Genomic DNA, 15,467 nt, shown 5'->3' with positions numbered 1-15,467 from the left:
CTGGGTGATGGGGAACTGTTCTGGGCCTGGCAGCAGGGTCTTCAGCTGAGAGGGCTTATTCAGCCATCAGGGTCAGAGCCCCACTGACCTGTGGTCCTCTACACAAAGGACTCAGGATTTCGGGACCATAGGGTGGAGGACCACCTTTCTGGGCTCCCCAGGGCAGATGCCCTATTATCCGGGACATGGTGAAGGTCCCACTAGTGGGATCTAGTAAAAACCTGCAGTCAGGACTAATGAGTGCCAGAGTTTACAATTTAGTCAGGGTTATAGACTGATTAATGCCACAGTTTTTGATTTAGGTTGTCTGCATTACTTGGTGAAACATAAAATTCCAGAATAAAATAAGATCTTGGCTAAGTCCCCACAGGGAACCAAACTTCCCCAGCTATCCCCCAGGAGGACTGTAGCAGGCCATATGTCTATATTATGGGCCTCAAATTTGCAGGTGTTTCACTAGTTGACAGAGAATGACCCAAGAATTACTGTCTCACTGTTGGCCAATGTGGGGTTCTTTTGATCAGGATAAAATAAATTACCTTAAGAAGTGTCTCAGTGAAGTCAAGGAGATAGGTTGCTTTCAATAAATGGCTACCCCAAACCACAAAAGGATTTGTCTTTTGTCACTTGGATTCCTTTAAAGAAACCTTCAATAGAATAAAAAAAGAATGGGGAAATGGCAGAAGAGAAGATCTGTGCCTTCCACAATGATAGAATTGTATTGTTCAATTAAAACAGGAAATGAGATTTGCATGCATGTCAGATCAAATCACCCAGCCCTAAGAAAATCACTTGTATCTAATTGCTATTCTTTCAGGGTGAAAGAATATTACATTTGGAAAGAAATAACATTTGGAACTGAAAACTTTAAATAAAAACGTTTTAAAATTTTCAAGCAAAAGTAGCCTTGGCTAATTGGAAAAGGAGGTATAAAAGCTAACTGAAGAAAGTAACTCCTTATAACTGAGCAAATGGAAGCTAATGACTTTCTGAGAAATCAAGAAACAATAAAACAAAACAAACAGAATTAAAAAATATAAGATTATGTGAAATATCTCCTTGGAAAACAACTGACCTGTAAAATAGTTCCAGGAGAAATAATTTTTAAAGTATTGGATTAACTGAAAGCCATGATCAAAAAGAAAATATATTCATAACATGTGCATTAAAATGAACCTTAGCTCCTCCTAGGGGAGGAGGGGATAATATTCATGAAGCAACTAAGCATAGGTACTTAAAACCTGGCTGACCTAGTTGCCCTATCTTAACCACAGACCAGATTGAGTCTGGTTTCCCCCTTATTCTAAGAATGGTTTTTTTGCAAAAAGAGTCTAGTTCTTCTTAAATCCACCTTCCTGTACTCATGGGGAAACAATTTTTTTTATACCTCACATCTGGAAGCCAGCTCCATGCCTGCTCAGATAGGTTGGAGCCCAGGCCCCACTCACATCCTCAGGGAAGCCAAACAAAGCTCAGGGAGATAATTGAGGAATCCACCCAGTAGGAGGTTACTGAAGTATTAGGCAGATTCAAAGGATGGGAGAATTGTTAGTGTCTTGAACGGTGAGAATCAGTGATGAAGGGGATGGAGGAGTATGTGTAGATAGCATGGACTGCTTGAAATTTATAGGTATTATTCAGAATTCTTTGGTCCAGCAAGCTTTTAGAGACTACCATATTCAATACTCCTTCATAAAAATATGACAAATCTGTTAGCTTTAGCTGCTGATGGATGCAATAAAATGTATCCCACTGATTCTATGTGACCTAGTGGGAAAAGACCCTGGTATTCTCTTAGAGACTGTATGAGAAAGTTAGAAGTTAGGAAGTAAGGTAAACTGTAAATCATGATAGGAGATGTAAATACAATAGATCCCCTTAGCAGTTTCTCATAGAAATATAGTGAAGATGACTCCTCCTGCTTATAAGCACCTAAGTGTCTACTCATTGGGGAAATAAGGCACCCCTCTTTCAGAGGTGCTGAATAAGATTTTACAGCTAAATGACTTGGGAGAATGGAGAAAAGATAAATTCCCTGGAGAGAGAAGAGTAGCCAGCAGATTCAGTCAGAATAGATTGACAAGAAAAGAATTGCTTACTGCTCTATTAAGAGTAGGGGCTGGGGCGGCCAGGTAGCACAGCGAGTAAGAGCACCGGCTCCAGTGTTGAGAAGACCTGGAGATCGAATCCCGGGCTCAGACACTTAGCACCTACCCAGAAACACCTGGCCGTGTAACCTTGAGCAAGTTACTTAACCCCAATTGCTTAGGGGTGGCCAGGTGGCTCAGCAAGTAAGAACACCGGCTCCAGTGTCGGGATGACCTGGATCAAATCTCAAATCCAGGCTCAGATACTCAGCACCTGTAATGGGAATGCAAATTTGGAAGATCTTCCCTGCCCCTAGGCTAAAATGCACCTGAAGCCTGGGGAGGGAGGCTTGTTTTTCAGTAGATACTTCTTGATTGGCCAGTGAGTCAATAAGGTTGTTACATTTTCTGAGCCAGGAGAAGGCTATATAAGCCCTGATGTGTAGCTTTGTTTTGGGACTCACTTTGAAAAGTGTTCTGTGATTTGATCTGAATTCTGGGAAGCCGTTGTTGAGAGTCCCCTGGCTTTGAAAAACCCAGATGTGGAAACCCAGATGTTAACTGGGTATGGATGTAATGGCTGGACAGTTTGGAAAGCTGTCTACTTGATCTGTTTCTGTCTTGATAATTCCGCCTGTATACTTCTTGAAGTTCGGGGTGCTGACCTTTTCCCCCTGAACAAGGTAAACGATATATGTCTGACTAATTAAAGTAAGCTTGTTAACCCATTTTGAGTTGCTTTCCTTTATCAAAGCATATCCAAGAACCTGTGGTAGCAGCAAACCCTGAGGACGCCTGGGTGCTTGCTGCTACAGCTACAGCAGCACACCCAGAAATAATAACTGGCCGTGTAACCTTGAGCAAGTTACTTAATCCCAATTGCTAAAAAAAAAAAAAAAAAAGAGTAGGGGCTGATTTTGGAAGAATTGATGGTATTTCAACTATACAAAATGTAACAAGAAAAGGGGCTTGATGTAAGATGGAAGAGAAGAACTGCCTCCTACAGATCTTTCTGAACCATTGCTATGATAGTGAGTTCATGGATTCCAGAAGTATGGCTGACCCTATATGTTTCTTTTTGACTTTTTGTCTGTTAACTCCTGCAAGCTTAGTACCCTCCACCTGCAGATGCCTGATTGCTTAAGCCGGATATCGCCCCTGTCCAAGACCGATGTGTCACACCTGGACCAGGCATCAACCAAGTTCTGGATGCCACCTACAAAACTTACCTTTTGAATGGGACCTCCCAGACCTGGTATAAACCAAGCTCCAGATGCCACCTAAAAAATGACCTCTTGGGGCAGGGAGAGCTCTATATCCAATTTAAGCAGGAAGTAGCTATGGGGAAGAAACATTTGCCCCTTAGATTTTGAGCCACATTTGTTCAAGAGGGGGAACAATGGAGTGCTTGAACTCAAGCCACCACACTAAGATACTGTTTTATGTGCTTAAGTTCTATTGACAGCAGTTACCATACCAATTACCCTATAAACTCCTGTTAACCTATGAATGAAACACACTGTAAATGTATTTTTCCCATGTACTAGACATGAAAGTTCTTGGGGCCGAATGTAATGGTAATGTGAAGCTCTTCCCTGATTTCAAGATTTTCCCTGGCCCCTGATAGGGTGTATGTGATTATATGGAACCTGTGGTGGAAAGTTTGCTGAAGAGCAGAACAGAGCACAGAGGAAGCTGGGAGTCAGAGAAGTTAGATCTGGAGGGATGAGATAAAGCACCCAGGAAGACAGCTGGGCTTCTGAGTGTTGGTTTGTGGGAAAGTTAGATGGTGACTCTCTACTGTGTTATGGTATATTAGCTTTTATGTTGTGATAATAGATTTTCCTGTTTGGTGTCGGGATTTGGTTTTCTGCGGTCTAAATTAAGGTTTTGCTTCTGTCTTCTTGAGTTAGTTATATTTTGCAATTGACAACTATGCTGGCATATTTACAGTCGCCATTGGGTTACAGTTATATTATTTTAGGGTTATAATGAAAATTATGTTGGCACTACAAATGATAACCCCAAATTTGCAAATTATAAACCAACTCATAAGCTCCCAAATATTGAGTACTGGAATGTGAGGCAAGATGTCCCAGCACCATATCCAGGAACACCTGCTTCAGCTGGAAATGATTTACACTGTTTAGAGGACTTTTGGTTAGATAGAAAAGAAATAAGGAAAATCTCTACTGGAATATGTGTGAGAATCCCTAAAAATCATTTTGGATGGATATTACCTAAATCGGGTAAAATATTCTAATTATCAAGACATTATTGTGACATTCCCAAATTTAGGTGAATAATCTATAGTTCTGTAAAAATGATAGAATAGTTCAAGTGATTATTTGTGAAACAATATCCCTTGAGAAAACTGACCATCCTTCCAAAATAATTATCAGAGGAACTGAAGGATTTGGTTCTACAGATCGAAAGAAATTGGAAGCTTAAGTATGGGTAAAGTGGAAGCCAGACAATGTTTCAAAGACTGCAGAAATCATAGCACATGGGAAAGATAATACTGTAACTGTTGTTTATTCAGGAGAAGATGATTACCACCCTTAACTGATATATTCTACCATGAATGAGGCTACGATAGTGAGTTCATGGAGTCCAAAAGCACAGCTGACGCTATTGTTTCTTTTTTGTTATCTGTTGAACTTGTTTTCGAGATTTGTTTCCTTTAGGTTTAGTACCCTCTACCTGCTGATCACTTAAACTGGATGTCACTGCCTATTCTTGACTGCATCACCCTTGGATGTGGCATCAACCAAGGTCCTGATGCTATATAAAGAACAAACCTCTCAAAGAGGACTTGTTGCAGTAGGGACAGCTGTATGGCCAATATCAGCAGAAGCAGCTATGAAAGGAGAACTTTTGTCCCTTACCCCATGATTTTGAGCTCCATTTGTTCTAGAGGGGCATTTTGGGGTTTGTGCTCATGGCCCAACCATAAGATTGTTTTATGTGCTTATTTTCTGTTATCCCTGTTACATTGTTGTAAAGTACTGTTGACACCAGTTACCCCCAAAATTCCCATTAACCTATGTAAATGTATTTTTGCTATATAAGGGACATGAAAGATCTTGGGGTAGAATGTAATGGTAATGGGAGTTTAAAGATTTCCCCTGTCCCTTAATAAGCCTGAGGGAATTTGAAAATCTTCCTTGCCCCATAATAAGGTTAAGGGAATTTGAAGATCTTCCCTATTGCCTAATAGGTGGAATGTAATCACATGAAGCTTGTGGTGGGAGCAGCTTACTGAAGGGTGGAGCAGAGCACTTAAGAGCTGGAGGGAGGAAAGGAGGTACCCAGGGAGACAGTTAGGCTTGGGAGTGATTGTGTGATGGTGTGGTTCTCTGCTGAGTTGTGGTGTGCTAACATTTATGTTCCTAAGATGGATTTGGTTTTCTGGTGTTGGGATTTGTCTTTCTAGTGTCTGAATCAATGTTTTGCTTCTGTCTTCTATATGGAGAGTCTCTTATATTTTGAGATTCAGAATTACGCTGGCATACTCCTAATTGTGGTCAGTACCATGAATGTTGCAATGGTGCTACAGGACCCTCAGTGTAAAAGCTTAAACACTGATTTACATTAATAACACTTTTCTTCAGCATGGATTCTCTGATGTTTAACTAGAGTGGAGCTGCCTCTGAAAGTCTTCCCACACTTATTACATTCATAAGGTTTCTCCCCAGTGTGAATTCTCTGATGTTTAACTAGTGTGGAGCTGCCTCTGAAAGCCTTTCCACACTGATTACATTCATAAGGCTTCTCTCCAGTGTGGATTCTCTGATGTTGAGCAAGACTACCTCTGTGCATAAAAGCTTTTCCACACTGATTGCACTTATAAGGTTTCTCTCCAGTGTGGATTCTCTCATGTTTTAGTAGAGTGGAGCTGCCTCTGAAAGCCTTACCACATTGACCACATGCATAGGGTTTCTCCCCAGTGTGAATTCTCTGATGTAGAGTAAGAATGTCACTTCGTGTAAAAGCCTTTCCACACTGCTTACATTCATAAGGTTTCTCTCCAGTGTGGATTCTCTGATGTGTGGTAAGATTGGCCCCTTTTGTAAAAGCTTTTCCACAGTGGTTGCATTCATAAAGTTTCTCTCCAGAGTGGATTTTCTGATGTAGTCTAAGGTTCCCCCTCTTTATAAAAGCTTTACCACACTGATTACATACAAAAGGTTTCTCCCCAGTGTGGATTCTCTGATGTTTAACTAGACTGGAGCTGCCTCTGAAGGCTTTTCCACACTGATTACACACATAAGGTTTTTCTCCTGTGTGGATTCTCTCATGTTCAACAAGGCTGGACTTTTCTCTGAAAGACTTTCCACATTGACTGCATTCATAAGGTTTTTCTCCAGTGTGAATTCTCTGATGTAAGGTAAGACTGGCTCTCCGTGTAAAAGCCTTTCCACATTGACTGCATTCATATGGTTTCTCTCCAGTGTGGATTCTCTGATGTACAGTAAGATGAGCCCCATCTGTGAAAGCTTTCCCACACTGATTACATTCATAAAGTTTCTCTCCAGTGTGGATTTTCTGATGTCCTCTAAGATTGGCACTCCGTGTAAAAGCCTTTCCACACTGATTACATTCATAAGTTTTAACTCCAGTGTGGATTCTCTGATGTTCATTAAGATGAGGCCTCTGGGTAAAAGCCTTTCCACATTGATTACATTCATAAGGTTTTTCCCCAGTGTGGATTCTCTGATGTAGGTTAAGACTGTCGCTCCGTCTAAAAGCCTTTCCACATTGATTGCACTCATAAGGTTTCTCTCCAGTATGGATTCTCTGATGCATAGTAAGATTGGTCACCTTTGCAAAAGCTTTTCCACATTGATTACATCCATAAGGTTTCTCCCCAGTGTTAATTCTCTGATGTTCAGCAAGATGACCCCACTGTATAAAAGCCTCTCCATACTGATTAAATTCATAAGGTTTTTCTCCACTGTGGGTTTTCTGATGTACTCTAAGACAGGCACTCTGTGTAAAAGCCTTTCCACACTGACTACATTCATGAGTTTTCCCTCCAGCGTGGAATCTCTGATGTTCAATAAGATGAGTCCTCTGTGTAAAAGCCTTTCCACAATGATTGCATTCATAAGGTTTCTCTCCAGTGTGGATTCTCTGATGTACAGTAAGATTGGACATCTTTGTAAAAGCCTTTCCACATTGATTACATTCATATGGTTTCTCTCCAGTGTGGATTCTGTGATGAACAGTAAGACTGGCCATCTTTGTAAAAGTTTTTCCACACTGATTACACACATGAGTTTTCTGGCCAGTGTGGATTCTCTGATGTTCACTAAAATTAGTCCTCTGTATAAACACCTTTCCACACCGATTACATTCATAAGTTTTCTTTCTTTTACCCCAATAAAGAGCAGGACTTTCTTTCCAAGTGAAGTCACAGGGACCACCATCCATGAATCTTTGCTCCTGATTTTCTTCCACAGAAAGGCTGAGCTCTGCAGGAGTCTCTGTCACTTCAAGTCTGAACCCTCCTTCTGAAAGAAACAAGCAATTAAACATATACACACAGACACATATAAAATTATATCCCCATCCCTCCACTAGCAGAACATAAACTCTTTTACATTCTCTTTCCCCAGGCAAAGAAAATGGACTTCAAACTCCCAAAGTCTTCAAATGGGCACAACCAATTATTTCAAAATGCCATTAGCTTTCATCCCAAGGATGATTTAATTTACAAAGATGTTCACATGCATATACATTGGATCCACACATCAGACCTGCGACAGAAGCAGTGTTCTTATCACATTTAAAACTCAGTGCTCAAAATCGCTACGTGATTTGACTCTAAATCCGAAATCTGAGACGTGAACTCCAATTTGAGTCAGTGTGCTCTGTCCACAGGACTAGAAAGGTTGCTTCCACTCAATCTTTCCTTCTCACTTTCATCGTTTGTACTTTCAATCCTTCTTCACAGATAATATGCCATTGAGTGCACACGTACTAAATATTCAAATTATTCCATGATCTCTCATATTTGTAAATATAATATAATATGCCTTGTAACAATGCATAATCTATTTTTTTCTGTTGCACTATTTGATGTCACTTGAAGAATACCAGTGCTATTTTTTGTACATACCTAAAATATAAAACATTTTGTTTTGGCCTATTTAAATTTTTCAAAAAAAAGTGTTTGTTTGTTTTTATTTTGAAAGGTAATCAGGATCGAGAGACTTTTCCAGGGTGAGATTGCTAGTAAGTGTCAAGGGTCTCTGGCTGGATTTGAATTCAGATCCTCCTCATTCCAGGGCTGGTACTCATTCAAATGCACTATCTACCTGCCCTTCGGCCTATTAATTTATTTTGATAGTGATTACTTATTTCCTTTTTTAAAAAAGTTGCCTCTAAATTCTTTAGCTCACTGCAATAAAAATAAAATCTTTGTCATAAAGACAGGACATGTATAATTCATGTAAATTGCTCACCATCTCACAGAACGGAGAGGGAAAGAACTTTGGAATTTTAAATTTTAATCAAATGTTTAAAAATTGGTTTAAGGTCTAATAGGGAAAAATAATATATTGTTAAGAAAATTTGTACTAAAAAAGACAAAATCTGTATAATAAAGATACCTTGAAAAATTTATGGAATTTCCCATGTCTGAAAATACATCTCATACATGAATTTGGGTCTATTATCCTTTTGTAAGGAAATGGACAGCCTACTTCAACATCAGTCCTCTTGAAGCTCTTTCCCAATTAGGGGTTCACAAAAGAGAGATTGAGTCATAGAGATCAGGAAAGGGTCATACAAAGCTTGGCCTTAGAGTATTTCCAAGTAAGGCAGCAAGTCCTACTCATGTTCTGCTGGATGAGGGAAAAAACCATGAAACCAAGCTTCCTGAGTCCACTGGAGATGTGGGCTGCCTGATATCAGCTGGTAAGTTAATCTTTTCACATCTCTCTAAATAATGCTCTCCACAGCAGCTTTTTCAAAACTTTTCATTCATCCCTAGCCATCCCTCAAGGCTTGTCCTCTTTCCATCCCACCCATCCACAACTTCTTGCTTAAGAGATTGGCAAATTACTTCATTTAATAAAATGGATATTTATCAAGACTATCTTATTCTCCTTATTTCAGATTACTGAGATGCTTTCTTTTCCTTTTTGGCCTCAGTATCAGATAAAGACGTCATCCTTTTTCTACCTAACACAAATTGTATTATGTGGGCAAACAAACCCATTCTAACCCGATCTACCTTGGTTCATTCTTGCCCCAGTATCTGAATTTTTTCACTGATTTTTACTCTCTCCCACACTAAAGACTCCTTTCTTATTGTCACAAATAAAACTATTTATCTCAAATCACCCTCAATGCACCGTACAACCCCATGAGTTATTGTCCAACATCTTCCCCCCTTTTAAGAGGAAAATGTCTAGAGATGGCCATTTAGGACGGGTGTCTCCAACTCCTTCCCTCTGTTTCTTTGAAACTCTCTGCAGCCTGACTCCCAACAGTACTGCTGGACTGTAATTTATTCCTCTAAAATTAGCAATAATCCTCAAATTGCTAAATTCTATGGCCATTTCTTGACCCTCATTCTTCTTGACTTCTCGGCAGACTTTGGCAGTGCCCATCACCCCTTTTTCTTGATACTCTCCTCTCCAAGCCTCAGTGACACTACTCTCTCCTGGTCTCCCCTTCCCACATGCAGAATGAAACCCATTCTCTTTCCCCCAGTGCTCCCCTCTGCCCACATTCCTAACATCATCCCAAGCGTCCTCAACAGTCCAGGCTCGGAGATGCAGGGTCAGGCCCTCCTCATTGACTCTCACACATTCACACTCCTGACTCCATATTGCTCTAGAGCAAAGTCCTGGGATTCCACCTGGGTGACATCTCTCCCATACACCCGCCTCCCCCAACACTGTCACTGTCTGCATTCAGGCCCCGGTCACCTCACATCTGAGGTATTTCAGAGCCTGCTGGTTCTTCTGGCTGCCTCATCTCCCCCCAGTCTAGAGTATCCCCAACCCAGTTGTCAAGTTCATCTTCCTAAAGGTCTCACAAGATCCTGTCACCAACCGCTCAACAGCCTCCTGACTCCCCAGCAAAAGGATCCCGTGTAAAATCCTCCCTTGGGCTGCTGAACACTGCATCACCTCCCCCTCTCCGACTCTTCCAGTCTTTGTTCACCCCATCTCCCCCCATACATGCTGTAACCCAGTGGTGTGGACCTCCTTTCTGTTCTGGGAACAGGACACTCCTCCTCCTGACTCCCTGGGTTTTTCTCACTCTCCCTTTTGCCTAGAATGCTTCTCCTGGCCTCTCTGAAGCCCCAGCTAGAGCACCCCTCCCATAACAAGCCTTTCCCAGTCTTCCCCACTTCAGGCCCTTCCCTGTCATGCCCAGCTCCCATTTATCCTGTGGAGATGGGCTTTCTACACAGTGGATGACTGTGAAGTCTAGGAGGACTGAGGACATGCCTGGATTTTCTTTACAAGCCCAATGCTTGGCAAAAGACCTGGCATGCTACAAGATCTTAAAAAATATTTGTTGGTTTGAAGGTCTAAGAAAGAGCTCATAGTGGAGAGGTGTAACCCCTTTGGCACTTTCAGGGGATTTCTTTCCCCAAATTCCAAATAATAAATTCTTACAAGATGATAAATTAATCCCCGGAAGGGAGCAGAAAGGCCAGAAGTCTAATAGCCTGGTTTTACATATAGGAAAAGTGGGGCTCCATGGTTCAACGACTGGCCCAGGAAGCCACTGCTAATAAAAAGAAAAGTCTGAAAAAGAGTCCCAAGGCAGGCCTTCCTGCCCCCAAATCTAGCACTTCCTTCACCACAACACATAGCAGCCTCTCACAATCACAGCTCTCATATGCCTGCTTTCACCTCACTCACCTGGACAGAGGCTCCTCAGGCCTTCTTCCTCCAGGATCCATAGTGCTTGCCTTTGTTCAAAATAAGAGATCAAATCTTCTCTGGGAACTGGCAGTCCTGTGAGTGGGGAATTAGTCAGGAATGAAGGAGAGAGACTTGTAATTAGTTCTCTTTAGGAAAAGGGGTGAGGATACACAGCTGCTCCATTTGCAGGATCCCTCCATTCTGGTCACATGCAGGCGTCTGTACTGAGCCCTTAGTGCTTGTGATGCAAAGAACCCAAAGCAGGACGTGTTGTGCAACCTGTTGTGAGGAACAGCCAAACCCTCTGCCCCCATCCTGTCATGCTCCATTCTGGCAGAAACCCCTAGAGCCACAACTGGGTAAAAGGGTAACTAACTACGTCAGATCAGCCTCAAGCCCCAGCAACAGGAACCTTGATTCATCACCCTTTGCCCTGCCCCCTGCCTGACTCCTGACTTGCTAAGCCCCATATAAACCCTGTGCACTGTTCATTCAGGGGGTGTTTGTCTCCTTAGGGGAGAGTCTCCCTTGTTGGTTCAAATGCTATTTCTCAGCCAGTCTGTGATTGCTGGCACCCAAAGGGGCATGCAAGCAAGGACCCCAGGGTAGTTCCCAGGAATCCTGAAGGATAGTCTCCTTAGCATTAATTTTGATGAATTCTGGGGAGAGGTGGGGGAGAAAATCATGGAACCACTTAGAATTTGATCCTGTGCACCTTCTTCATGAAAAGGATGGACCCATGGCATGGTTTCCATTGTCCAGAAATCAGAGGCAGCTGGTCATGCAGTGGAGAGAGCCCTGGGCCTGGAGTCTGGAAGGCCTGGGTTTAAATACAGCCTCAGAAATTTGGGAGCTGTGTGCCCCTGGACAAGTCATTTAACCTCTGCTTGCCTCAGTTTCTCAAGTGTAAAATGAGCATAATAATATCACCTAACCTGAAAGGTTATTATGGGGATGAAGTGACATAATATGGTATAGAAAGCACATGGCGAATAGCACGTGAATGTAAATGCTTGTTCACTTCCCTTCCTTTCCCATCATCTGTGGGGGAAGTTAAAAACAAAGGAAGATAAAAGACTAACTTGCTACACCAGCCACAAGTCAGAGCTCTGAGCTACCAATGTGTGCTTGTTAAATAGAAGAATATTCCAAATATTAGGCCCATCCCAAAGAGGAAGGGGTTGCAAGGAGAAGCTGCCTGAACAGTTTCTAGAGAAATGGCGACAAAATCCACATCCAGCAGAGGTTAGACCCAATAACCCCTGAGATTCTTCCACACTGACTGGACCTTTGACCTGAGGCTGCCTAGAACTGTAAGAGACTGCCTCAGGAACAACAAAGAAAAGCCTCAGCTTCCTATCACACAATGCAAAGACTTTCTATAGGAAAACCAGGGAGCAGGAGGACTCTGTCTATTGGACACAGGAGCTCAACACTCTTCTCTGATGACTGACAGATGTTCCAAAGCCTGCATACCAGGGAATGAAGATGTTCCCTTTGGCTGCAGACTCAGAGTGAGCAGGGGAAGTGTCCTTACCCAGGGACAGCAGGTTCTGGGCATTCTCCAGCATGACCTCCTTGTACAGCTCCTTCTGAAGATGGTCCAAGAGGCCCCACTCCTCCTGGGTGAAGTCCACGGCCACGTCCTTGAATGTCACTGTCTCCTACATCATCCAAAGTCATAGAATGGAGAGGAGAAAGACACTTCATAGTTAAATATCCCAATCCTCATCACTTTACAGGAAGAAATTTCAGAGTCACCTCTTGAAACCATAGCCAGTAAAAACCCAATGGAATTCTGAGAAAATTCATATTCACATTCAAATGTGAGAAAACATCATAAATTGTAAAAAAGCTGAAAAATGTATCTCACTGTGGAATCAGGGAGAAAATATGTGTTCTATCCCTAAGGTTCTTCTCTGTAGTAGAAAGAGAGAGGGGGATGTGAAATTCCTTCCTTATCAGAACTGATGTGATATAGTCTGAAGGAAAGTCTGTTGAGCAGCTGGCAGGTACAGTGCATTCTGGGGTAAAAAACAGACATTTAATATAATCACTGAAAAGAGAATGAAGATAAAGATCCTGCTTGCTTCCTGGGTGGATGAAATAAAGTCTTATCTACATGAAAACAGGAGGATTCCAGAAAGATCCTCATCAGAATGTGGCGAGCACTGAGTGGTGAGAGACAGTCCCCAGCAGAGCTTGTGTTCTCCTGGGCCCTCCTGGGCTCTCTTGGCAGGACTGAATGCTGCCTTACTCCAGGATCTCAAGGACAGCTCAGGCTGGGGACCTGAGAGCTTTCAGTGCCCCTCAAGGGGCCTGATCTGTGGCAAAGTTGATGAAGGCTTCCCATGCCCACAATGAGATCGGATTACTGCAGGCTCCTGATCTGGTTTTTATCCTTCTTAGCAACAGTAAATCTACTGAACTTGGCCATATCAGCCAGCTGGCACACTCGGCAGGTCCTGTGTTAGACTGTGATTCCTGCCTGGTGATTCTTGTGCATGCTTCAGGCAGGGACAGGAGCTGGGAATGAGCCCCTGCACCCCTCCTGGGATCTGAGCCAGACCAACATTGGATGCTGAACCTGCTTCTCTCTCGGTATTCCACCTAGAGCCTCCAGCTCCTGACCCCTAGGGCTGCCTTAAGGCCCAGGTCCTCACCTATCCAACCCAGGTCTTGGTAGGAAGCCACCAAGATGTCAGTGGGCACCTGTTCTAAGTCACTGCAATCCCCAAGCCAGATTCCACCCTCTGCTCCTCACACTCTCTCCCCCATTTGCCATCTATTGTCCAGCTCTGCTGATTTCACCTTCCCAACTTCTCTCAAACAGGATCACTTCTCCCCCACCCAATACTGCCCCACCCAGGTCCAAGCTCTCATGCCTTCACACCGAGGCCATTGCTACAGCCTGCTGGTGGGTCTGCCTGCCTCAGGCTTCTCCCCCCTCCAACCTCTCCTCTACTCAGCCACTAAAGTGAGTTTTCCCAAAGGGGACTCTGACCATGTCAGCAGCCTGGCCGTCCACTCAGTAACCACCAGGACAAATACAAATACAAAAGTCATGCAAAGCCCTTTCTGACCTTTTCCCTGCCTACATGTTCTCCTCCATCTGGTGACCCCGGGCTCCTGGGTGTTCCCCAAACAAGACCCTCCACCCCTCTGCTCCACACACTCTCAGTGTCCCCCCCATTTCACTGGACAGCCCCACTGTCACACTCTTCCTACAATCTTCCCTAATGCTGCTGTTCTTCTTCAGTCATGCCCGCCTCTTCATGATTTGGGGGTTTCCTTGGCAAAGAAACTGGAGTGATTGGCTACTGCCTTCCGCAGCTCATTTTAACAGAAGAAAAAATGAGGCAGAGGGTCAAGTGACTTGCCCAGGGTCACATAGCTCCAAAGATTCTGAGGCCACACTTGAACTCAGGTTTCCTGACTCCAGGCCTGGCAATCTATCCATTGCACCACCAGCAGCCCTACTGGCTGCACTGAATTTCTTCTATCCCAAGCTCAGTCTCATCCATGGGAAGCCTTTCCCAACCATTCTTAATTCTAGTGCTTTCTCTCTTCTAATTAATTCTTATTTTAAACCATTCCCCAGTAGACTTTGAGGTCCTTGAGTAACCATATTGTCTCTTTTCCCTTTCTGTGTCCCAAGCACTTGATGAATGTTTCTCGATCTATTGTCTTAGTGCCTGATTTCTTCTCAGAGCTTTTCACGTTCCTCCTCTGCCAAGAGCTCTGGTACAGGAGTCAGGAAGACCAATCTTGGGGAGCCCCAGGGCTCATATCAAGCCACAGATACTAAGCCATGTGAGGCTGGGCAAATCCCTTATCACGTGGGAGAATTTTCTCAATTTATGTAAACTGAGGATAATGTCTGTGGCCACGGCAGAGAGAGTGTGAGCCAAGACAGTGAACTCTCCACAAACAGCTAAGAGGTCTGGACAATGTATAAGACCAAATCCCTATGGAGAAACCAGAAAAACCTGTGAGTCCTTGGTCCAGGTTGGCACAGGGGGAAAGGGGAGGTCCGTGGACCCTTGGAACAAGCCCAGAAAAGAAAACACTGCCCAGGAAGCATTCCTGCAATGAAATCCTAAGTAATAGGGCAAGAAGATTCAGACCCAGGTCAGGGAACTACAACAGGAAGGCTGCCCCTTGCAGCTCTCTCGACCTCTACCCAGGCCCAGCTCACACAACCAGGATCAAGGGAATCTGTGCCAAGCAGTGAAATTCCTGGTTTCACAGGCCCTGGAAAATGAAGCAAGGAAGTGTAGAAGCCTGCAGAAGCAGAGGTGTGGTTCAGGCCTGGGACAGCAGCTTGGAGATGGGACAGTGCTCAAGACACCAGGGTGCCAGGGAATCAGCTTAAAATGAAGAAGATGGGAGCAGGGCAGTGTTGTTACTACTGGAATCATTCTCACACCTATTTTTGTGAAGAAACCATCCCTTAGGCAGGTATCTCCAGCCTCACAGACCCTCC

General features: G+C 43.4%; 1 protein-coding gene across 1 annotated transcript in view; it reads right to left on the bottom strand.

The window, feature by feature from the left end:
• Positions 1-4,606: 4,606 nt before the first annotated feature.
• LOC138168284 (zinc finger protein 420-like) overlaps positions 4,607-15,467 on the bottom strand; it is a 771,269-nt gene continuing 760,408 nt past the window's right edge. The window contains exons 3-5 of the mRNA XM_069097350.1: positions 12,519-12,645; positions 10,979-11,074; positions 4,607-7,603 (exon numbers count right to left, since the gene is read on the bottom strand). Coding sequence (XP_068953451.1) covers positions 5,682-7,603; positions 10,979-11,074; positions 12,519-12,645 — 2,145 coding nt within the window. The 3' untranslated portion in view covers positions 4,607-5,681. The remainder of the gene's footprint in view (positions 7,604-10,978; positions 11,075-12,518; positions 12,646-15,467) is intronic.

The sequence above is a fragment of the Petaurus breviceps genome, unplaced genomic scaffold, assembly GCF_028583685.1.
Source record: "Petaurus breviceps papuanus isolate PSGF00001 unplaced genomic scaffold, PetGlider_PUasm1.0 356, whole genome shotgun sequence".
In the NCBI taxonomy this organism is placed as follows: domain Eukaryota; kingdom Metazoa; phylum Chordata; class Mammalia; order Diprotodontia; family Petauridae; genus Petaurus; species Petaurus breviceps.
This window is presented reverse-complemented; position numbering and strand designations above follow the sequence as displayed.